This window comes from Artemia franciscana, chromosome 1 (assembly GCF_032884065.1).
Source record: "Artemia franciscana chromosome 1, ASM3288406v1, whole genome shotgun sequence".
NCBI classification, from domain to species: Eukaryota; Metazoa; Arthropoda; class Branchiopoda; order Anostraca; family Artemiidae; genus Artemia; species Artemia franciscana.
In genome coordinates, this window is record NC_088863.1 from 16,153,324 (window position 1) to 16,177,668 (window position 24,345).

At 35.7% G+C, this 24,345-nt stretch overlaps 1 protein-coding gene across 5 annotated transcripts in view; it reads left to right on the forward strand.

Annotated features, from left to right (window-relative positions):
• LOC136026295 (QRFP-like peptide receptor) overlaps window positions 1-24,345 on the forward strand; it is a 223,260-nt gene extending 198,915 nt beyond the window's left edge. For 2 of the 5 annotated variants that reach the window (XM_065702729.1, XM_065702737.1), the window contains one exon: window positions 24,041-24,345. In XM_065702729.1, the coding sequence (XP_065558801.1) occupies window positions 24,041-24,077 (37 nt within the window). In that variant the 3' untranslated portion in view covers window positions 24,078-24,345. Of the gene's footprint in view, window positions 1-3,963; window positions 8,199-9,682; window positions 9,783-24,040 lie in introns of those variants that run through there. The other 3 variants (XM_065702715.1, XM_065702720.1, XR_010617256.1) reach the window with 3 other exon arrangements.

Consider the following 24,345-nt stretch of genomic DNA (forward strand, 5'->3'; position numbering starts at 1 on the left):
AAAATGATCCTGACAGATATTATTTGAATCTTGAACAAGTCACTAAGTAACGTTTTATATTTTTTGTCTTCAATGTTCAGGCTTCGTAAAAAAAAGTAGTTTTATGCAGGGTTGCCACGTGTAGTACGAAAGTACTACTTTTAGTACTTTTTGATCAAAGTAGTACTTTTTGGATACTTTACGTGAAAGTAGTACTTTTTTAATACTTTTTTGTAAAAGTAGTACTTTTTTGTCCATAAAATGGCACTTTTTCGGTAATTTTTCAAGTCAAGTCGAAATCGTTTCGTTTCGCTTTAGTGAAGCTTTAGTGAAGGTATTATCTTTGTATAGTATACCAGACAAACATATTAAAGTGATTAGTGCTATGTACAAGAATAATACTTCTGTGGTTAAGGTAGGAAATGAGGTTAGCAGCTTGTTTAATATCAAATTGGGAGTTAAGCAAGGTTGTGTTTTATCCCCCTTAATATGGATCAATTTTATAGACTTTGCCTTAAGGAGCACAAGAAAGGCAATTTCAGAACATGGAATCAACTGGGAAGGAAAAACATCCATCCTAAATGAATGTTTGAGCAAAATGAATGAGCTTTAATAGGTTTTGCAAGTTTGGTGTGCTAGAATAGGTTTAAAAATTAATGTTAATAAGACAAGGTCACTAAGGCTAGAAATATGACAAGATGAAAAGGTGAAAATGGGTAGTAAAAAGATTAATTAGGTGAACAGCTTCACTTCCCTTGCCAGTATTATTAGAAAAAACAGTGGGAGCACTAACTACGTTAAAAGTAAACTACCCATGGCTGAGGGTGTTTTTTAAGTTGAAAAAAGTTTGAAAAGTTAGGAAGATAAATTTGCTAACCAACATTAGAATTTTGGAAGCTAAAGAGATGACAGTAATCAAATATGGTTCTGAAGCACAAGCACTCCAAAAACTAGATGAAAATTTGCAATATGTTTTCCACAGATATTGCCAATGGATTGTTCTGGGTAGCCAGCTGACTAACCATGTTTCAAACAATCAACATTAAAAAATACAATTCAATCCCATTTTCAAGAGCTGTAATGAGATAAAGGTTGACTTGTCCAGGACACATTCTGGTAATGAAAGATTGCCATAGATAGTTCTTGTTGGCCAACCATCCAGGGCTAAATGGAAAGCAGGTTGTCTGTAGTTGGGCTATGAGGATGTTATAAAGAAGATTTAAGGGAGATTGGAAGTTCAATGGAGGGTATAAAGAGGAAAAGAGGAACGCTTTGAATAGTTTGGGATTGAGGAGAGTGTGCAGCTGTGCTGGCCTCAGGTGCCTTGGTGTTGTGGTGAGTTGTTAGTAGCAGTAGCAGTAAAACCATTAATTTTGTTCAAGTTCTGTTGGTAACACTAGGGTATACTAGAAATACTTGATAGCATAAACTCAAATTATATTCTCTCATGAATCTTTCAAAAAAGAAGTGCATGACGACATTGCCAGCATAATGTCAACTGACAACAAGGGCCTCAAAAGAGATTCACAAGGAACTTGCCACAGAATGCAATGTTAGCAAGGTAGAAGCAATTGTTGACTTGGCAATGACTGCACAAGTGACAGAGCTTGTACCAGATGGACTAGATGAACACCTACACCACACAGTCAGAAGCAAGCAAGACAGGCAGCAATAAAAACTCAACATCAGCAGATACAGGATTTCAATCCAAGCAAGTGACAAAGTCTTCTTTGCCAAATATTGACATACTGCTAGCATAATGTCAACTGACAACAAGGGCCTCCAAGAGATTCACAAAGAACTTGTCACAAAATGCAATGTTAGCAAGGTAAAAGCGATTGTTGACTTGGCAATGACTTCACAAGTGACAGAGCTTGTACCAGATGGACTAGATGAACACCTACACCACACAGTCAGAAGCAAGCAAGACAGGCAGCAATAAAAACTCAACATCAGCAGATACAGAATTCCAATCCAAGCAAGTGACAAAGATTTCCTTGCCAAATATTTCCAGGATACCTACAAAATAGCAACCAAAATTTTCGCTGTGAAGAGATTACCAGCCTAAGCCCTCACGGCTGGGCAACCACTGCAACACCCACCAGTCTTATTCATAGTAGCCGGCTCTACTGAAAAGCAGCTTATCCTGGATGCATCCTACCAGCACAAATCGACTCTAGAGCAACAGTTTCAACGAAGGTTGCAACACCAGAAAAACCCTGCTGGAAAAGATGAAGAAGAGACTGGCATGCAGAGAAACAGACCTAGTGAATAAAAAAGAAAAATCACAAAAATGGGCAAACACAAGCAATTCTGATAGCAAGCTGCTTGAGCATGGAAAAATAGCCACTACCTCCTACCATTTCAGCCCCCCCTGTAAATAGTTTATATGTGAGTAATAATAACAATGTAACAGCAAACTTCTGTGAAAGTAAAAAATAGTGAATTAACAGTTATGTCCCCATGCCCCTCTACATTGTCCCTCAATAGCTGCTCTGCGTACCTCAGCTGTAATCCAGCCACTTCAACTATAAGTGAGAATAATAGTGTTTATAACCAAAAGTTGCCCAGACACACCCAAAAACTTGTAAACATTGTGACAGCAAACATTGATGTTATCACCAACAAGATGCCAGAACTGGTAACACGGCTCAAACTAAGTCAGATAGATATTGAAGCTCTGTCAGAAATTTGCCCCAGGAATTCCAGATTTCAACTGACAGAAGACTCAATTTGCCCCACTGGATACAACATCTTGCCATGGGTTAAAATGCTGAAAACTGATCTTGAACTCAACAAATATCATTTTAAAAGAAAGGCAAGACAAGAGCCAGTTCTATAATCTGTGAAGTGGAGCCTTCACTTCACTGAAGGAAAATCAGTTCAAGAAGAGTGGCTTTTAGTTTTGAAAGGAGAAAGTCTGTAAACTAATCCGCCTGTGAATTAGTGCCATCCAGTAGGGAGAGTAGACTCACCCAATGGGGCTAGTCCCAAATTATTTTTTAATGAACCCAAGGGGTTAGTCCTAACCAAAAAAATAGTTAATATACATGACTAGTCCGGCAGTTCTAGTTTTCTTGTTTAAGTAGCAATGAATTTTGTTTTATTATGAATACTTGTTGTCCCCTGATGGGGGACTCTTAGTTCATATGTACATTCTGATGACAAATAACTAGTCCAAATAACTAGTCCGTTCTGGTGACAAATAACTAGTCCGACTAGTCCGGCAGTTCTACTTTTATTGTTAAAGTAGCAATGAATTTTATTTTATTATGAATACTTGTTGTCCCCTGATGGGGGACTCTTAGTTCATATGTACATTCTGGTTCATTAGTTCATATGTGCATTAACTTTTGTGCAGATTCAGGAGCGATAAAATCTTACATCCTGTTATATTTGGCAGTTATTGTGCACTGGAACCTATTATCGCCCACCAGTGTTTACAAGTATTACAACAAACTAGCTGAAATCTGGGTAATTATATAGTCCCCAGGTATACCTTGGTTGTTTCTTATGTGTTACATTTCATTTTGTGGCTTACATAACTAAAAGACTACAAGAGAAGCAAAGTAAGCCAACTGTGTGTCAAAAGGAAAATTAGTGTGTTTCAGTATGTCATAATACCACCACTTGATTATACTGCTCAACAAGTTTGCAATTTTAAGGGAATGCACAAAGAAGCAAAAACATTCTTAATTTAGGATTATTTAGGATTCATAAGTTATAGTTAAGAATAATACAAGTGAAGACAGTTATTGACGTTAGACCTAAATGGGTCCAGGTTGTCCAGCAAAACCATGGCCTATTGCTGTCTGTGATTTTGCTTAATACTATGTACTTTACAAAAGAAATTCACTTTTCCCAGTATGTTTATTGAAATTTATACATTACAGAACAATGGACATTAGAAAGTATATGAAGGTTGTGCCAGGTTAGTCAGAAAACAGACCAGTCACAAGAAAATGACAGTACAATACAAGGAAATGAAGGTGAACCAGTTAGAGAGGTTAACAGCTCTCAGAATAGAACCAGTGAATCAGTTAGTGAAGATTGTGACTCAGCTGAATCAGATACTGAAAGTAATGACACTGGGGATGAAGCCAGTGATCATGAAGAAATGACAGACGAAAGTGAAGATGATAATTGTGAACTGGTAACCATAACCAAACGGAGAATCTCTACAAAGAAACCATCTAAGTCTGGGAAAATACAGATTCAGTGCAAATTGGATAGAAGAAAAAGACCTGCAGGGCTGGCTCCAAAGGTATGCAAGAGACAAAACAAAACCTTGGTGCAGGTTCTGTGAAAGGACAATTACTGGGGGGCTATCTCATTTACGTAGACATGCAGTGACTGCAAGTCACATGTCTAAAGTTGATTCGATGAAGAATCAAGTGATTATCGTTGACGGACAAGGCAAAGACCTTGTTTTGTCCGGAGCAGCGAAAGAAAGAGAGATAATAAGCCGACAGGTGACAGCTTTAGAGTTGGCTATGTCAGCCTGGGTAGCCTCGAACTCGAAAGAGATGAGCATGATGGATAGCTTACCAGCACTACTGCAGAAGTTCATACCTGATTCGTCAGTAGTGAAACGTCTTGCATGCGGAAGGACAAAAACAACGGGGCTAATTAAAAACGTGATTGCCCCGTATGCTATCAGCCAGCTTAGCTCAAGATTGCAAGAGTCAGTATATTCCCTAATAGCTGACGAAAGTACTGACAGGTGTGGTACCAAGTACCTTGTAATAATTGTACGATATTACAATGGCACAACTTGCGAAGTCAAGGAAGATTTCCTGGCTATCCCAGAAGTCGAGGATACAACAGCACTAGGCCTGAAAAACCTGATCTACAAGACTTCAAGCGAAAAGAAAATATCACTTGAAAAGTGTATTGGTTTTGCATCTGATAATGCAAGTGTGATGCTTGGGAGGAACAACGGTCTTGCAGCCCTCATAAAGAGAGATATTCCATGGCTTGCTGTTTTTGGGTGTATCTTTCACAGCTTTGCTCTGTGCTCTGCTTCCGCTTGTGAGAAATTGCCTACAGAGATCGTCAGATTCAGCAATGACATATACACCTACGTTTCGAATAGCGCGAAACGTCTACGCGAGTTCAAAGAATTTCAAAAGTTTTGTGAAATAGCCGAGCATGCACTGCTATATCCGTCCGCTACTCGCTGGCTTGCATTCGAGGCCGTCTCACAGAGACTGGTGGAACAGTGGACTGTCCTGGCACTATTTTTCACTGAACCTGCGATTGCAGGTCGTGATCAAACGGCTGTGAAACTTTATGCAGCTCTGACTGATCCTGAAGTCAAACTCTACTACCTGTTTCTCAACTATGTTCTGCCTATTGTGAACCGGTTGAATGTCGAATTCCAGAGCACAGAAGTGAAAGTTCACAAGCTTTTAAAAAGTGTGGGGGACACTCTTACCGAACTGGCAAGGAATTATATCAAAGATGAGCTTTTGGCCATTCGTTCTGTCTTTGAAATAGATTTCTCAGACCCCAGAAACTTCAGAACTATGGAGACAGAAATGCATTTTGGAGCTGAGTTCGAGCTCTTCGCAATTGATCAGATAGACAGTCGTAAACTTCAAGAGAGGCAGCTAGCTACGGCAAAGAAGCCTTGCCTTGCATTTTACATCAAGTTGTGTTCTGAAATAAAGTGACGAGTGAACAGTGAAGACCCCTTGCTTCGAATGCTTGACTGGCTGTCGCTGGAAACTGCGTTGTCTAGATCGGTTCCTTCTATAATCCCTCTTTACCGCATATTCAGGGACTGTTTCAGTGGTTTGGTGAATGTTGAAGTCCTAAACAGAGAGTGGAGGAGGCTACCACTACTGAAGAAAGACTTGAAAGAAGGGAAAATGCCAGTTCTGCAGTTCTGGAACTTGGTATCCACCCTCAAGGATGGAGTTGGAGATCCCGCTTTTACCGATCTACCCATATTCATGAAGGGTATTATGTCTCTGCCTCACAGCAGCGCTTCGGCCGAACGTCAGTTTTCGGCATTAAAGCTGATTCGGACACCACTCCGAAATAGATTACTGCCAGAAACGATTTCTGATATGATGCACGTGAAACGAGAAGTTCCGAATCCAGAAACATGGGATGTTTCTGCAGAACTGATCAGGAGCGCAAAGAAATGGAAGCCCTGATTAGCCAAGTAGGACGTCTTGTTTCGTGGCACCTTAATTTGTCTGTGATTGTAGAGAGATTGTAGAATACCTGAAGAAAACGAAAAAGGCAGAAATGAAGTAATTTAATATTGTTGTGTATAGGACTTCCGAATTTGTGACTGATTTATCCGTGTTTGATAACCATTCTGAGCCTGTAAGTGATTGGAAACAGTTTGCTTGCTCTTTTTTAATTGTAGAATTACAGCTTCGTAGAAAAGTTTCATCAGAAAGGGAAGCTTGAAGCCTTCAAACTTTCCGTACATTTTGTGCTTCCTTATGGTAGGTTTTCAAACAACGGTTCTCTGACCAATAGGACACGAAACTCCGTCTTCGCTTAACAACTTTGAAGCCTTCAAACTCTCATTATAAAGAAGAATCTATTGCAAAAGTTTTGTTATACCAACAAAAAGAAGCCAGATTAACGCTCCAGCAATTCACTGGCTCAAAATGGTTAACAAAGGCCGATAATTTTAGTCTCGAAGTCGAAAGTCCTATACCTCCTAATGTTAAATATTTATGTTATGCTCCTGTGATGATGGTGTAGCGATGATGCAATCTCTATACTAGTTACTTAAATAACTGAAAGATCTCTGTATTTTGTTAATTTCATACCTGAAATAAAAATGTTGCAATCTAAATTCTAGGGCACTATCAGCTACACAATTGTCCTAGCCCTCTGAACAAGAAACAAACCTTTCTGCAACTGGCACTATCAGCAAGTGCCACTGTTTGGCACTGTTCTGAAGAATTCGATATATGTAAATCTGATAGTGCCCAAAACGTGTGTATCCTTATCTATAGGAGGGTTTTCGCGAGATCTCGGAATCACTTTCCGGCGAGCGAAGCGCATCGCGAAAACTGTGGGAAAGCGATTCCTGGAATCACTTTCCACTTTCCCGCTGGACAGATCGCGAAAACACATGGAAAGCTGATATCCCCGAGAAAATATTGAATTACAAACTATTTCGAATAAATATGGTTTACTTAACGGTTCTTTGATTCTCATACATTCCACCGAAGTCACCCCAATACCGCTTGCCATTTTTCTTTATTTATTAGTGATACTTGCACTGTTTTCTTTCAACAAATTTGAAATTCCCGCCGAAAATTCAACTTTCCGCGGAGCTTTCCACTAACCTCGTGGAATCACTTTCCCGGAAAGCTGCTTCGGTTTCCAACGCGCGAAAACCGATGTGGAAAGCTCGGCAACTTTTCGAAGCAGCGCGAAAACCACTGGAAAGTGATTCCGACTTTGCTTTCCAACTCGCGAAAACCCTCCTTATGTTAGGCTCGCCTTATTCAAGTATGCGACTGGCGCAATTTTTTTTTTTTTTTTATGTGCATTTTCGTGTGATGCATTTCTTTTTATTTTTTGTTGCCATGGCCCTCGGGCTGCTTAGCAATTAATAAATCTTAATCTTATTAGCTGAATAGCTTATCATTTCCAAGCAAATACTTTCCAAGACTGTTTGTAGGTGGACAAGATAAACCGGTCTCGAACACAGACACAAAAAAAAAATCATCTTGCTATGAGGTAAACCAAAGAGATAAATATCGGGTCGAATATGCGCGTGTTGCGCGAAGCGCAAAATTTTTTGGAAAGTAGTACTTTTTTTCTAAAGTAGTACTTTTTGGTGGTTTCTATTAGTACCATTTATTTTGTTGGAGTGGCAACCCTGGTTTTATGGCTCCATCGGGAACAGATGGGTTTAACATCTAAAGATATAAGACTGCTTGTCATAAAATTAATAGTGTATGTTTGAGAGGGGGAGGGATCATAGTTCCTGTTAACAAAGGTTCTACATCTGGGAAGAATATCATGAAAATCATGAAAATTGGTCTCATGAAAACTATATGCATGCTCTGAGGAATCAAACTGGGCTCATTTGAGAAATAAATGGGGAACACAATATAAATAGGAAATCAAAACAAAGTATCTATTCATCTAACATTTGCCTTTAGGTGAAATTTGGACTGTGAATCAATGTTACCATAATAGGATTGGTAGTACCAGTGATGCTCACGGTGAAAAGAGTAAGTTGACTTGCCCTTAGGTCAGTGAAACTGTTCGAAGTTTTTAGTGCCTTTGGGCCTTTAGGGCCTTTATGGTTTTAGGTCCTTTAGTCCTTTAGATTATAAGTCCTCCCCATGGATCTCTCATACAACCAGTCTAAAGATTTGTCAAGCCTTTTAAAACAAGACAGAATTTGCTAACGCTTACTAGACTTAAAATGAATAATCCAAAAATATTGGAATAGGCTAGTAGTATAGGCCCTAATAGTTTCTACGACCAGGATAAGCTTTTCAAACCCCGCCCCTACACAACCCAAATCCTCCAATCAACTGTCTTCTAGATGCAAGTGACGCAACATTTCGATGTCGCAACGGTAGGTATTAACAAACACCTGGTGGTTTTTACATAATATAGTCTAGGCTAGTAAATTTATGAATTTTAATTCTTTCTATGCTAGAAAAAATATTTCTAAGACTAGGTCTAGGTTTTTCCTAGCTTCAAATATGACATTAGTATTTAGGAGGTATAATTAAGCATATACTAAATGATCCTCCATTCTTTACCCCTTTTCCCCCACCCCACATTACTCTTAATTTTTCTTTCTTATTCGCGTATTCCTAATTAAAAGCAAGGAAAAAATTACGTGTTACCCGATACAGTTTTAAATTACCCTAAATTCTACGTATCTAGCGGTCGAACCTTGCGGGCAACGCTGAAACCTGGTTTCAACATAGCTAGCGGTCAGAAGCTTGCGGCCAAATCGTTGCTCATACGTTGGAAATCTTGGGAAAGGTGACTTGCAACAATATTGGATTAGACTGTGAATACGAACACACGCCTTTGGATAGATTGCATTAAGAAGAGGTAAGTTTTTTTTACATTATGTTTTCTAGTATAGGTAGGTTTTAGAATTTTATACTGTACTTCAACTAGTACCTGTAGTTAAAGATTTGCAAAGTCTGAATAGAGAAATCTACCTAGGCTAGATACAGATTGGACTACACTTTCTAAATTGGACTAGCATATCCAACTTTATACCGGACGTGGGTTCGAGCCTCCACCGAAAAAGTACGTAATAGGTCCAGTTTTCAACCAGTTATGTCTATAATGTGTGGTCTCAGACGTCTAGCTTTCTATAAACGCATTTTTGAGTTTAAAAATTTTTATTGAACAAAGCTGATAGATAAAAAAAAATCAATAAGAAAGCGATACCTGTTCACAATGCTTATCAATACAGAACGGAGACAATGCTTTAAAATCAACATTAAAGAAATTCACAATATTATTCTCACTTAAAAAATCATTCCACAACGAATTAGGTGTAAAAATATTAGCAATGCTTTGTAATGAATAACGACGTAAACGTAACAGAATAAACAGTAAAACATGAAATCCACAAGCCATAGTGATGGTATTTTGAATTTTTCTTCGATTCTGAGTCAATATTCCAAATCTGTCTACAAATTCTTCAATATTTTTCCATTCAGAATAATTTCTTCCGTAGGTATCAAAAGCCTCAACCGTTTTCCGGTTCATCACTAGTAAACCAGACCAATGGCCAAAAAGCATGCTGGATAGAGTGGTAATTGCTGGTAAGTTGGAAGGTAAGCAGAAACTTTTATATTTTTTAGCAACAATGTCCTTTTTTAAAACAGCTAGCACTTGATCCGTATTCATGATGCAATCGGGAGAAATCCTGCTCCTGAGTTGTCAATTTCCAAAAACGTCTCTTGAAATTCAATAATTATAAGGCTAATAGATGCATCTGTGGCTTGTGAAAAAGTGAGGTCTAATCGAAGTGTTCCGTCTTTAATAAAAGATAGACCTGGAGTTCCTAAAATATTCAAGCATATGAGGGCAGAATCGCGTATCCATTCATCATATGATAGTCAATTTTCAAAAGTTGTTTCGTTTCCTCCCAAGCATAGTGAATAAATGGGTTGTCCATTCACTTTAAGATGCAGAGAAGGTAGATGAAAATGCTCAAATTTAAACGGGCTGGATTGGTAGCTTCCCAGCTGATTCGAAGTTTTTAAAAGACAAAGAATAATTTTTGAAGGGAAATGTCCATATGTCGTCAATGAACTTTCAGCAAAAGAGAGACTTGCCAGTTGGAATAATTTTTAATGTAGACAGAAGTTTTTGAATCATAATTTTCAGGTTACGTCCCCTAGCTTTGACCTTTTCCACTGCCAATGCTAGAGAGGATACAATGTTTACTTTTCAGATATATAAAACTGCTTCACTTATTATAAGTGTAACATCAGGAGTGGCTTTTTCAAGTTTTCGAAAAACGAATCTAGGCAATGATGGGAAAAACATTATGTCAATTTTTAATCCAGGTGGTATAAACTGATTTAATTGGAAGAAATCGTGCGATGGTCGCGCAGCAAGGTGTAGAGTTTCAGTGGCAAATTTATCGCCAATTTAGCATTCAAAATACCATCTTCTTTTGTGTAGGAACCAAAGTTTTGGTCCACGCGACTTTTTTGTACTGTTTGGCGTTAATAATGTATACGATGCGAATGAAGTGTAGGCACTTAACGAATTACCACTCGGTCCAAGCACATCGTTGACAAACACTTGAATGTTTTGGAATAAAGTATTCATAATGCCGCCACCATCTTATGAAACTTTTTTGCTATCTGTCACAAGATTTCCATCTGATTTAAAAACTTTGACTTTTAACTCTAAAATACTGTTTCGCATGTCAGAATGATAGTTTTCGTTGCTTGAAAAGCGGAAGTGAATAGGTGAACCTTCCGATAAAAGGACTACTGAATGGCTTTTTTGTATTATTACCAATTATTGGAAATTTAATTGGATCTTTACTTATCAGAAATGGCAGCAGCTCGACCGTACAAGCTCATTACACTGGAGACAGCTATTAAGCCAAAGCAGCGCTTTGAATATGAGATGGCTGATTTCTTGAATAATGATTCCATATCTGATTCTGAAAAATTATTTTTATTTCAATCTGCAATGTTTTGCCTTCAAAAGTATCGAAGTGACATGACAAAACCAATTAAAATGGATTTTGTTTCAAAACCTAGCCTACCCTCAGAACCACAACCCAGCGGACCGCTAGCATCATGACGGAACCCAACCGCTGTAGATCAGAATACGGGCCCGTGCCCTGCGCCGGTAAATCAAAATCACGGTCCGGGATCGGTGGAACTTTCTTCACCGCAGGCAAGCGCTCAAGAGTATGAAGGTATTCTTGAGAAGCTTCCTGTATCCTACCGACAGTCTGCAGAATAATTATATCATCACTTGCATCAACTGGATGGATTCGAAAATGAACGTGGTTTTAACGATATAAAAATTCACGATAAGCTCTATAATGCAACAGATTTATTAACAGACCTTGGCTCAAATAGGAAGTCAGGATATTCTATTGATTCAAACATTTTAAACTTTTTGGCTGACAGCAATACCCCCCACAGTCTAATCATAAATAAAGGCATGTTAAAAGACATGCAAAATTTAAAAAGAAACAGTTCAAAAGAAGTCACTGAAAGCGACAGATCTTTTGCAAGTGTCAACTCTACAGTTCTCGAGTCACCAAGCTGGTCACCAATTAAATCGGGACAACGATTTAAGACTGGTACTTTTAGAAGTCTTTATCGACGTCGATCAACAAGCCCAACAGAGATTTCGTTACTAAGGAAATGGCAAAATTTAAAGCAATTTTATGAAAATATTGGAAAGTTTGGATCTCTTTCCTCTCCACACCGTCTTGCATTGGCCGCAAATACATCTCAATAAGAAGCTCAAAAGTTTTTGGAGAAGCAAGAGTCCTATACTTTGCATAGGAGAGTGGTTAGACCGAAACATTTTAGAAAAACTATAGCACTCTACCCAATTGAGATTGCTCAAGCAGATTTAATAAGTTTGTATAGAACTTGTGCCAATCATAATGCACCATACAAATTTTTACTGGTCATTATTGATGTTTTTTTCATGCAAACTTTTTGTAGAGCCATTGAAAAGTAAGCATGGAAGTGAAGTTGCAAAACAATTGGAGCAAGTGTTTTCTCAACAGACATTTAAAAAGATACATACAGGTAGAGGAAAGAAATTTTTGAATCCGAGTGTGAAAAAGACTCTTGAAAAGTATCAAATTGAACTCTATCATACCCATAGTCATCCGAAAGCTTCTTTTGTACCAAGTATTCATCTGAATTTTCTTTTGTACCAAGACTTGACTTAATTGTTTGTCAGTATAATAATTCACCGCATCGTAGCTTTGGAAATATAACACAGAATCAAGTAAACTTGCAATATACACCTTATATTTTTGATTTTATGCATGGAAAAACTGAAAGCAAGCGGAAAAAGCTTACGAATCAATTACAAGTTGGACAAAGTGTTAGAATTTGACGTGGTAAAGGAGTCTTTGAGAAATGACAATTTAATTTTAGCAAAGAAATTTTTCGAATTGCTAGCGTTCAATCCGCAGATCCGGTCACTTTTAAATTAGTGGATTTGTCAGATGAGCCTGTTCTTGGATGTTTCTTTCAGAGTAAACTACAAAAAGTCCAAGAGCCCGATGAATATGTTACAGATAAAGTACTTAAGCGGCGAAAATATCTTGGAGTTAAACAGTTGCTTGTTAATTGACTATGATACTCCACATCTTTCAACACTTGGATAAACGCAGATCATGTTAGAAATGTCGATTGAATCCTTCTATGTTACATTTACTTCGGACGTCCCAGACCCTATTTATGATTAATCAAACGAGATTGCTGATTTACTGACAAATCTTAACCCCCCAATTGTGCTTCAAGGATCACGAGGGAAAGTGGCCCCAGTGTCCCTTCATTTAACCAACTCTTCAGATTCTTTGAGACAAGATGAAGAGTATTTTTTGATTTGAAGAGATAAGTATGACAAGATGAAGAGTTTTGATTTGTTGGTAATAGCAAAGACCCAAACAAGCGTCTAGGCACTAAAATAAGACTTCCAAAGAATAAGCAGTACAATAAAATTCCGAAAATTATCAAAGACATGAAAAATTTGGTTTATACCGGCAAAGAATCGGTTAATTTTCATTATAATAAACTATATGATCGAGTCTATATACTGGGACTAAAAGTTGGCGAATCCTGCTATCTTGGTGATGGTTTGCGAGAAGTTCCTGGATACAAAGAAAACAGTATTGAGCCAGAACCGGATAATAAGTTTCACCAGACTTATGGCATAGAAGGACTATTAGTCACAGCACTTTAATATCAGTGGAATTCAATCTCTGTGTACACGGACATTGTTCAGCGTGCGCGTATTGGAATAACAACTGCTCCCATCCTAAAAATTCTCCCGAGAAAAACGACAAACGAAGAAGTGATTAGCTATTCGTTCCAGCCATTTATGTATTTAGATATAAGCAGACAAAACATTGAAATTGTTCATTTTAGTTTTAAAACTGAAAAGAATAACCTTATACCCATTAACAGAGGACTAATGTCGCTTACAGTCGAATTTAGAAAAGATGAATAGCCGTAGACAATTTGTTTGTCCCTCTGTAGACTGTTTTGTGAAAATAATACAAAATGAAACTGGAATTGATTACTATCAAGGAAAAGCTACACCTATGGTTGGATATGGTGCCTTTAGCCAATTTTTTGGGAAAATGATGCGATTTGCCATACCTCTTTTAAGAAGATTTGTTGTTCCTGCGGTGAATGGAAAAATATTGGAGAATTTGTAGACAGATTTGAAGTAGTGACTCAAATCTGTAGTGACTCAAATCACTATGGATTGTGGATTTCATGTTTTACTGTTCATACGCTTACGTCGTTATTCCTTTCAAAGCATTGTAACTATTTTTACACCTAATTCGTTGTGGAATGATTTTATAAGTGAGAATATTATTGTGAATTTCTTTAATGTTGATTTTAAAGCATTGTCTCCGTTCTGTATTGATAAGCATTGTGAACCAGTATCGCTTTCTTATTAAGTTTTTGTATCTATCAGCTTTGATCAATAAAAATTTTAAACTCAAAAATGCGTTTATAGAAATCTAGACGTCTGAGACCACAAAGTATAAACATAACTGGTGGAAAACTGGACCTTTTACACACTTTTCCGGTTGAGGCCGAACCCACGTCCGGTATGAAAAGTTGCAAATCTTTAACTACAGGTACTAGTTGAAGTACAGTACAACTTTCAAAACCTACCTACACTAGAAAACATAATGTAAAAAAAAACTTACCTCTTCTGAATCCAATCTAGCCCTATGTGTGTGTTTGTATTCACAGTCTAATCCAATATTGTTGGGACCCACCTTTCTCAAGAACTCCAATGTATGAGGAACAATTTGGCCGCAAGCTTCTGACCGCTAGCTATGTTGAAACCAGGTTAATTTGAAACAAACGTGTGAAAATCGATTTAAGCGTTGCCCGCAGGGTTCGACCGCTAGATGCGTAGAATCTAGGGTAATTTAAAACTTTTTCGGGTCACACGTAATTTTTCCATGTCTTTAATTAGGAATACGCGAATAAGAAAGAAAAATTAAGAGTAATGTGGGTTGGGGGAAAAGGGGTAGAGAATGGAGGATCATTTAGTATAGGCTTAACTATACATCCTAAATACTTATGCCATATCGGAAGCTAGGAAAAACCTAGACCTACTCTAAGAAACATTTTGTCTAGCATAGAAAGAATTAACATTCATAAATTTACTAGGCTAGACTATATTGTGTAATAACCGCCAGGTGTTTGTAAATACCTACCGTTGCGACATCGCAATGTTACGTCACTTGCATCTGCAAGACAGTTGATTGGTGGATTGGGGTTATGTAGGGGGCGGGGTTTGAAAAGCCTATCCTGGTCGTAGGAACTATTACGGCCTATACTATTATGTTCAAACTTGCTCGGAATAGATTCTCCAAAATTTCTTAATCTTCTTCCTTGTTAAAAGCATACAAAGTTTTAACCTGTTTTCTAATCAAGCTTTTAGAAAGAAAATTAAGTTTTTTTCTCTCTTGTCTCTTTTTATATTTATCCCCTAACATTTTATTTTTATTATCTTTCTAAAACTTAGTAACAGTCCAATTCAATTTTAAATGATTTTTGTTTCATTAAATATTATAATATGGCGAGGAAAAACAAATAATGTTCCGCAACCACTGATTCGAAAGATTCTTGTCTTCTAATAAAATCTAAGAAGATTATGTTTATGTTTCATGCTTTTAGAGCCTAAGTACTATAGAAAGCACAGGTTCTAGGCAGAATCATTAATCAATCCAGTTTAACCTACTTTCAATTGAATTTAGGCCGTTTTAAATGAATATTTCCAACATTTTTGACAATTTTCCATCATGAGCTTTAAAATCAAAACAGGTCTTGTGAAATAAGAAAGTGGGTCATATTTTACTTATATTCAAAACTTTATATATACTATTATAAATTTTGATAATTTAATATGGTTTAATATAAATTTGTTAGATCAATATCTAAATAAGTTTTCTCATCTTTACCTTTTCTTTCAATGACCTTTAAAATCATACCTTGATCTAACTTTTTATATTTCTTGATCAGCTCCTTAAAGATTTCACCTTTAAAATCAATAGTGGTAATGATTTTCTTTCCATATTTAGTACTAACAAATTTCATTGCTTTAACATTTTGTTCCACTCCATTGTCTAAATCTCCTCACCTAATAGTTCGATTATATTTATTTTCCATTTTCATTTCGCTTAAAATTTTCTCCATTTATTAGTTTATGGTTTTATTAAACAAATTTTCTGAATCGGAAATATTTTTTTTATTTTTCCCTTTGATTTAATAGCCTTGGAATCAGTCCCAAGAATCTTTCACTCCATGAACGATTTCTGGTCCGAAAGCCAAACACGCGTCGTAAACAAGTTTCCGACTCTGTATATAATCGTGTCTGACTTGTCTAATAGACCTCTATTACAGAAGTTGTTTTTGCAAGTACTCACTGGAAAAGAATTTTCCACTGTTGAAATCATACCTTGGAGTAACGACGCGTCATTAGTTTAGATGGTGTACATAGCCTTAGCACTCTGGGAAAAGGTGGTTGGTATTTTTAAGGTTTTTCATTTTTAAGGTTTGTATTAGAAGGGTTTTATTTATTTATTATAACTTACAGACTCGTAGCAGTATTTATAACCGTTTAATTTTACTTGTTTAATATAGAATTACTCAAATCGTAATTCATTACTCAAAAGAATATTTCTTCATTAGCCAATTAACCCAATTTACTCTTAACAAGCAAATCTTAATAGTATGAATAAATATTTTTATACTCAGCCTTCCTTCATGCTATACTTAGATGTTTTCCAAGCATTTCAACCAGAACTGTCTCAAAACTTATTTCTTCACACAGTTCTTTTAAGGTAATTTCAACATGCCCGATAGCATCTAAACCAAAGTATCGTAATATATGTTCTGCGCTCTTTCGAAAGAGCAACATACTTGGAATCCACATGCAAATGGCTTTTGCTCTGCTACTTTAATTGTTCTTTTACGTTATTTTGATTAGATTCTTCATTATACGATTCAAAATCAGCTATAATACGGTAGGGTACTTTAATTTGCTTAGCCCTATTCCTAAATTTCCATTTTAGACCCTGGTTTTTGCATATTGATGTCAAAAACCTCACAATTTTCTTTCTTATTATGCATTCCAAGTTTTGCTTGTTCATTAAAGTTCTTCCACAGAATATACATAGACGATTTTAGTTTTTGTTTTGATGTGTGCGATGATAGCAATCTAATAAATTCTTTAATTAAAACATAATGATCATTAAAATAGAGTAAATTAATCATCCATATCCAAATGGAATTTTGCTCTGCTATATTAATTGTCTTTTACCTTATTTTGATTAGATTCTTCATTATACGATTCAAAATCAGCTATAATACAGTAAGGTACTTTCTTTTGCTTTGCTAACTCTTAAATTCCATTTTATATCCTGGTTTTTTCATTACAATGCCAGGATCCTCATGATTATCTTTTTTATCATGCATTCCAAATTTTTCTTGTTCATTAAAGTCCTTCCACAGATTATAGTTAGACAAATTTTAGTTTTTGTTTTGATATGTGCGATGATAGAAATCTACTTAAATCTTTAATTAAAACATAATGATCATTAAAACAGAATAAATTAATCACATATATAGCAGTTTCACCATTGATCTTTGTCTTAGGAATAAAAGCTTTAAACACTTTATTTTCACTTATTTCATATAATTAATCTTATTCAAATAATGTTAGTATTATATTCATTTTCAAATTGATTAACATCTTGAATATCCATAGGAAAATTAGTTATTCCTTTAATGTTGAAATTATTTTCATATGGTTTATAGTTTGATAGTCTGTATGTATGATTTTTAGCTGACTGAAGATAAGCTAAAACTGACCAAAGAAAGCATTTATTATCATTGTTTTTTATATTGATGCAATTTTTTTCCAAACTCAGGTAATTCTTTATAAGTACTGTCCGCATAGTTTGGTAATCTGGTCATTCGGTAATCAATTTCACCTAATCTCATAAATTATAGGCCTGATCTGAGTGTATTCTCTATGGTTAATTTATGTATATTCCCGTGATTGCTTTTTTGATTGCTTTGATCGATATCACTATTGTTATGAAAAATCAGTTCTTCATTATCCTCCTGAGAATAAAATAATACAACTGTTGTAAATTGAACTATCCTTACCATTTGTTTTATTTTTTGAATCTCTATCAACGGTGTCAAAAAGTATTCCAAAATCAGCTTTATTCGTTTTCATTGAAATATTAACTGAAAGGGGTTTTTTCTATATACATTGAAGTTCTCAGATTTTTTTCCTATTTAGAAAAAGATTTGAAATCTCCATACTTGGTTCTTTTTTAGAACTCTCTCTCTACCACTTACATCTCGAATGAATTGTAGCTTTTTATTAAACTCCTTTGTATTGATTTCTATTTAACCATTGAAATAGCTTTTGAAAAAAAATTGAAACGCATTTCGATGGAAAAAAAATTTAAAGTGCGAGTAACGCATGCACAAGCTAATAAACGAAAACTGTTAAACTTTTACTATATAAGAGACAAGTGATTAAGATTTGAAAATATAAAATTGAAAATAAAAGATGAGATATTATTTTATTCTACTATTAACTACTTCAAAATCATCCAGGATTATCGTTCTTATCGCTTCTTGATCAATTTGGAATCAAAAAGCTGGCTTTATTAAATACACAATTCATTTATCTCCTCTTCAAAAATCGAAAATAAACAAATGTTTTAAGAAAATAGAAAATTGACGAATTCGAATAGCGAGTATTATTGCTGGTAAAGACCGTATTAAACTATTGTTTAAAAGAAAACAAATTGAGCACAGAAAAATAAGGAATAGAGATGTCTGTAGAGATATCATATCATTACCTGATTAAAAATGGTGGCTTAATTCCAGTTTTAATACCTTTAGCCGCTGCAATAGGTAAAGCTTCTCTAACAAGTGGTGCTCCAGCATTAGATGCAAATGCTGGAAAGAAACTCATTTTCAGAAACTCATATCTCAGGGGTAGGAAGCATGAAATTAGGTGACATAGAATTTGTTTACTCAGGAAGGAAGGATGGGGTACATAGACAGGGAGTAGGGCTCATGATGAATAAGGAAGCTGCTAAGTCTTGTTTAGGCTGGGAAGGTATTAATAATAGAATACTAATTGCTCATTTTATGACTAAAAAGTTTAGGGTATCAGTTATAGTAGTATATGCCCCCATTGAACCAACTGATGGAGATACTAGTGACTCAGATGAATTTTACTTACAGTTACAGGAGCAAATAGACAGGGTACCAGGTAGAAATATGGTGTTTTTGCTAGGAGATTTTAATGCCCAGGTTGGTAGAAATAGGGATAGATGGTATCCTAGCCTAGGTAATTTTGGTGTAGGAAAAGAAAACAGTAATGGCTATAGGCTTTTGCAATTTTGTAGGTATAACAACCTAGTTATAACCAATACGGTGTTTGGTCACAAAATGGCCCATAAGTTGACATGGTATTCACGTGATGGTAAGACAGCAAACCTTATTGATTATGTTATTGTAAACAGAAGACTAGCAGGATCAATACAAGATACTAGGGTGTATAGGAGTGCCGTTATTGATGTTAAAAGTAAAGATCACCATCTAGTAGTGTCTAAGGTTAATTTAAAGCTGAAATTTCGGAAGAGTAACTCCCTCCCGGAAAGTTATGATGTTGGTAGACTTCAGGATGAAAATTTGAGAAAAAAATTCCAGGAACAGTTGAGTACTAAACTTGAGGGTTTAAAATTTGACAATGTGGAAGATGGATGGAATAATTTCAGAAAAACAATTTGTGAAGTTGCTGATGGTGTCCTAGGGAAGAGTGCTAAGACAGCAACTAGGAATATTAGTGAAAAAGCTTTAGGTTTAATAGAGAGTAGAAGGGGTTTGTATAAGAATTATCTGAGCGATAGGTCGTATGAAAACAAAAGGAATGTAAAGAAAGTGGAGAAAGCATTAAAATATGAACTAAGGAGATGTGAAATGGAGGCGATGGATAAAATTGCTGAGGATCTGGAAAATGCGGCTAGACGGCATAATAGTAAAATATTATACTGGCATGTTAATAAATTGAAAGGGAGTTGCCGATCCGGACTAGTCCCAGTTAAAGATAGAAATGGGGTCACAATTAGTGATAAGGAAAAAGTTAAAGAAAGATGGGTGGAACATTTTGAGAATGTGCTAAACCGAGATACAGTTGCAGGAAAAGATATAGATGAAAATGAAAAAGTTTGTGATACCTTGGATGTGAAGGAAGATTTGTTTAGTGAGGAAGAATTAGCGACAGTACTAGAAGGATTAAAAAATAATAAGGCCCCAGGTGCTGATAGTATGATTAATGAGTTCCTTAAATATGGTGGCTCTGAGGTTAGGAATAAGCTACTGAAGATTATGAACATGATTTTTGAAAAAGGGGAAGTACCCAATGATTTTAGGAAAACCTTAATTAAACCACTTTATAAGAAAGGTGACAAGAGTGAATGTCGGAATTATCGAGGCATTAATTTGGTCTCTGTAGGTAGCAAATTACTGAGTAATATGATACTTTTTAGACTGAGACATGCTGTAGACAAAGTTTTAAGGGAAGAACAATGCGGTTTTAGAAAAGGTAGAGGATGTGTCGACCATGTTTTCACTCTTAGGTTAATAATTGAGAAGTCCCTTCGTTGTCAAACACCTTTGGTCCTTAGTTTTCTCGATTATGAGCAAGCTTTCGATTCTGTTGATAGAACAGCGTTAACAAAGGTCTTATCGTTATATGGTATACCAGAAAAATACATAAAAGTGATTTGCGCTATGTACGAGAATAATACTGCTGCGGTTAAGGTAGGAAATGAGGTTAGCAACTGGTTTTGTATTAAATCAGGAGTTAAGCAGGGTTGTGTTCTATCCCCCTTTATATGGATCATTTTGATGGACTTCGTCTTAAGGAGCACAGGAAAGGCAATTGGAGACCATGGAATCAAATGGGGAGGAAGAACGCTCCTGGACTTAGATTATGCTGATGATTTAAGCATATTAGATGAAAGTGTGAGCAAAATGAATGAATTTTTAGAGGTTTTACGAGTTCAGGGTGCTAAAATAGGCTTGAAAATTAATGTTAAGAAGACTAAGTCACTAAGGTTAGGAATAAGTGAAGATGAACAGGTGACCTTAGGTAACGAAAAGATTGATCAGGTTGGGAGCTTCAGTTACCTTGGTAGTATTATTAGTAAAGATGGTGGGAGCAGTGAAGATGTTAAAAGTAGAATAGCTAAAGCTCAGGGTGTTTTTTCACAGTTAAAAAAAGTTTGGAAGAATAGAAAGATAAGCCTACAAACCAAGATTAGAATATTGGAAGCTACAGTGATGACAGTGGTCAAATATGGCTCTGAAGCATGGACACTCCGAAAAGCAGATGAAAATTTACTAGATGTTTTCCAGAGAAATTGCCTACGGATTGTTCTGGGTACCCGGCTGACTGACCGTATTTCAAACAGTAGGTTGTACGAAAAGTGTGGTTCAATCCCGCTTTCTGGGGCTATAATGAAAGAAAGGTTGAGATGGCTAGGCCACGTTCTACGGATGAAGGATGACAGATTACCAAAGATTGTCCTTTTTGGCCAACCGTCTGGGGCTACACGGAAAGCAGGTCGTCCTTGTCTGGGTTGGGAGGATGTCATAAATAAGGATTTAAAGGAAATGGGAACTTCCTGGGAGGGTGTAAAGAGGGAGGCTTTAAATAGATTAGGTTGGAGGAGGAGCGTGCGTAGCTGTGTTGGCCTCAGGCGGCTTGGTGCTGCAGTGAGTTATTAGTAGTAGTAGTAGTATACAGTCCAAATTTATATTTAGTACTTTAGGAGTATCTGCTTTTGCTATATTACCCCTTGCTTCCTAATGTGTTTGCACATTTCTAATTGAAAGACTTGAAAAAATTTAAGAATAGCAGAAAGAAAGGGTGAGTATAAAACTGCTTATTCATTCTATTTAGAATTGCTTGCTCTGTACAAATCGGAAGAGTTGACTAACGAAGAAATAATTAAAACGTGAAAATAAATTACGCAAACATTACAGTTTTTACTTTGAGATATATATGAAACAAGTAAAATTAAATGGTTATATATACTGCTCCAAGTCTGTAAAGTTTAACAAATAAATAAAACCCTACTTACTTTTCGCATTATATTCTCCAAAATTTTAAAAATAGAGACCATATTTTCCTAGAATGCTAAGGCTATACAAACCGTCTAACCAATTAACGTATCATTACTCAAGGGTTTGATTTCAATAGCTGGATTTTTTTTTCAAATGATTACTTATCATACGAGCTTCTGTAATAGAGGTCTACTGGACAAGTCAGAGACGATTGCGTGCAGGCTCTGAAACTTGTTTCTGACAGAAACAGTAAAGATAATAAAAATTATTTCTGAATCAGAAAATGTTTTTAATAAAATAATCAACTAATAAATGGAGAAACGTTAAAGCGAAATGAAAATGGAAAATAAATATAATCGAACTATTAGGAAAGAAGATTTAGACATTGGAATGGAATATGCAATTAAAGTAATGAAATATGTTACAACTAAATATGGAAAGAAAATCGTTATCACTATTGATTTTAAAGGTAAAATGGTTGGTCTATCTGCACGTAATCGTTTTGTTCTAAAGCAGCTGATCTTGAAAAGACATTACAAAAATTAGATAAAAGTATACTTTTAATGTTTTTTTAAAAAAAAGGTAAGGATAGTAATAATTGTTTAGATGTTGATATAGCAGTTAAATATTGAACCATATTGAATTATTAAAGTTTATCAATAGTGTATATAAAGTATTAGATATAAGTAAAATATGCATCAATTTCTTATTTCAAAAGACCTGGTTTGATCTGAAAGCTCATGATGGAAAATTGAAACAATGTTGGAAATTATCATATAAACTAGGGTGAATTCAATTGAAAATAGGGTAAATTGGATTGATTAATGATGTGGCCTAGAACCCGTGTTTTCTATTCTATTAGCCTACTTTCTAAATTTTGTTGTTTTTTACTCATGTTTTCCGACAAGAACAAGGTAATTTATATCGAACCACGAACAAGTTATTGTAATGCCGAGAAATTTTCAAAGTGGTGTCTATAGATTGCCTGGTTCTTGCGGAAAACTTTAGATTGACGGATGGCAGTCAAACTTCCTGATTTTATTGGCTTGTTGTTTGAATTAGCTGGATTTGGTATTATGGACCAGCTTCTGATGAGCAGTAATGAAAATTGAGCTAAAAAATAAAGGAATATTCAAAAAATCATCAATTTTTACATATATAGGCAAGAACAATATCTGGCCTCATTGTGGGGAAAGAACATTGGATATGGAATCAAAAGCTGTTTTATTTTCGTTCTATTCGAAATCTAATATGTAATTAGACTTGAGCCCAAAGGAATTGCAAAGTCGACAAGCATAACTGAATCCAGAATACGATAAGTGCGACCCCCTAGGGGTAGATAGAATACCAAGTCTTCACTATATGTTATGACATTATTACCCATATGTGCTGGAAGTTTAGCACTATGAATATTTGATGATTACGTTTTAACGTGCAACAAAGTTCGGACCTAAATCAGGCTTGGAGTTAACAAGCATTTTCCTAGGCGACGTCAAAATGTTTTATTATTGCTTATATTACCTTTTTCCTACACTTATCTCTTGAAAATAGCAAGGAAACTAGTTTTTCCTAATATTTCCCTTTTAAACCCAAACGTAGTCTCCACTTTTTGTTTGTTTATTCTAAGTTGCATTTCTGTCTTTAGATGGCATTCTTGGACAAAATTTTCCTTTTGACCTAGCTTAGACAGAAGAATGAAGACTCATGTTTGATCTAAAAAATACCTGGGTCAAACAGAAATGTCTTTGACTAAAAGTTTTTTTCTTCCAGAAGCAAGAAAATGCCTCGGAAGTACGGTCAATTTCACCTTTCACTATTATTGTGCGTTAAACTGTCAGGATTTGTTACTTTTCACGATTTTTTTTCAAATCCAGTCTTTTTGGTAATTTCATTACATGAAATATTATTTTTCCAGGTTTCACTAATCCCAATAGTACAAAAAAACATACCCAAAAAAATTAACAGTTCTATTCACTTCATTTTTCACAACTTTTGAACATGATCTGTCCTAACTAGATAGTCTCGAAAGTTCATCCCATCCCCCAAGTCTCCTCCTTTTTCCACCAGGGCTGAAAAATATTTTTTTGTGAATTTTTTACCAATGCATTGCTTTTATAGAGTAGATTGAATTTGTAACGGAAGGAGGGAGAGAATGCCTTATCAAATATATTTTTTAGGACTGGGACTTCAAATCTGATGCTTGGGAAATTATGACGCAATTTGAGGTGTCGAGACTCAAGGAAAAGCAGAGTTGGCGATCCTGATACGAATAGAGTCGAAAAAGCAGTAGAGGAAAAACTCTGAATTGAATTAAAAGAAGATTAGTGTGTGGTATGCTCGGCACCTTAAACCATCTGCTCTCCAATTTAAGTTGGCGCAAGTAATTTATCGTATATATAAACTATACTCTCTGTATACCTGTTTAAAATATAGGGCAAATATTTATAATATTTTTTGTTGAATAAACTAATTAAACAGTAAA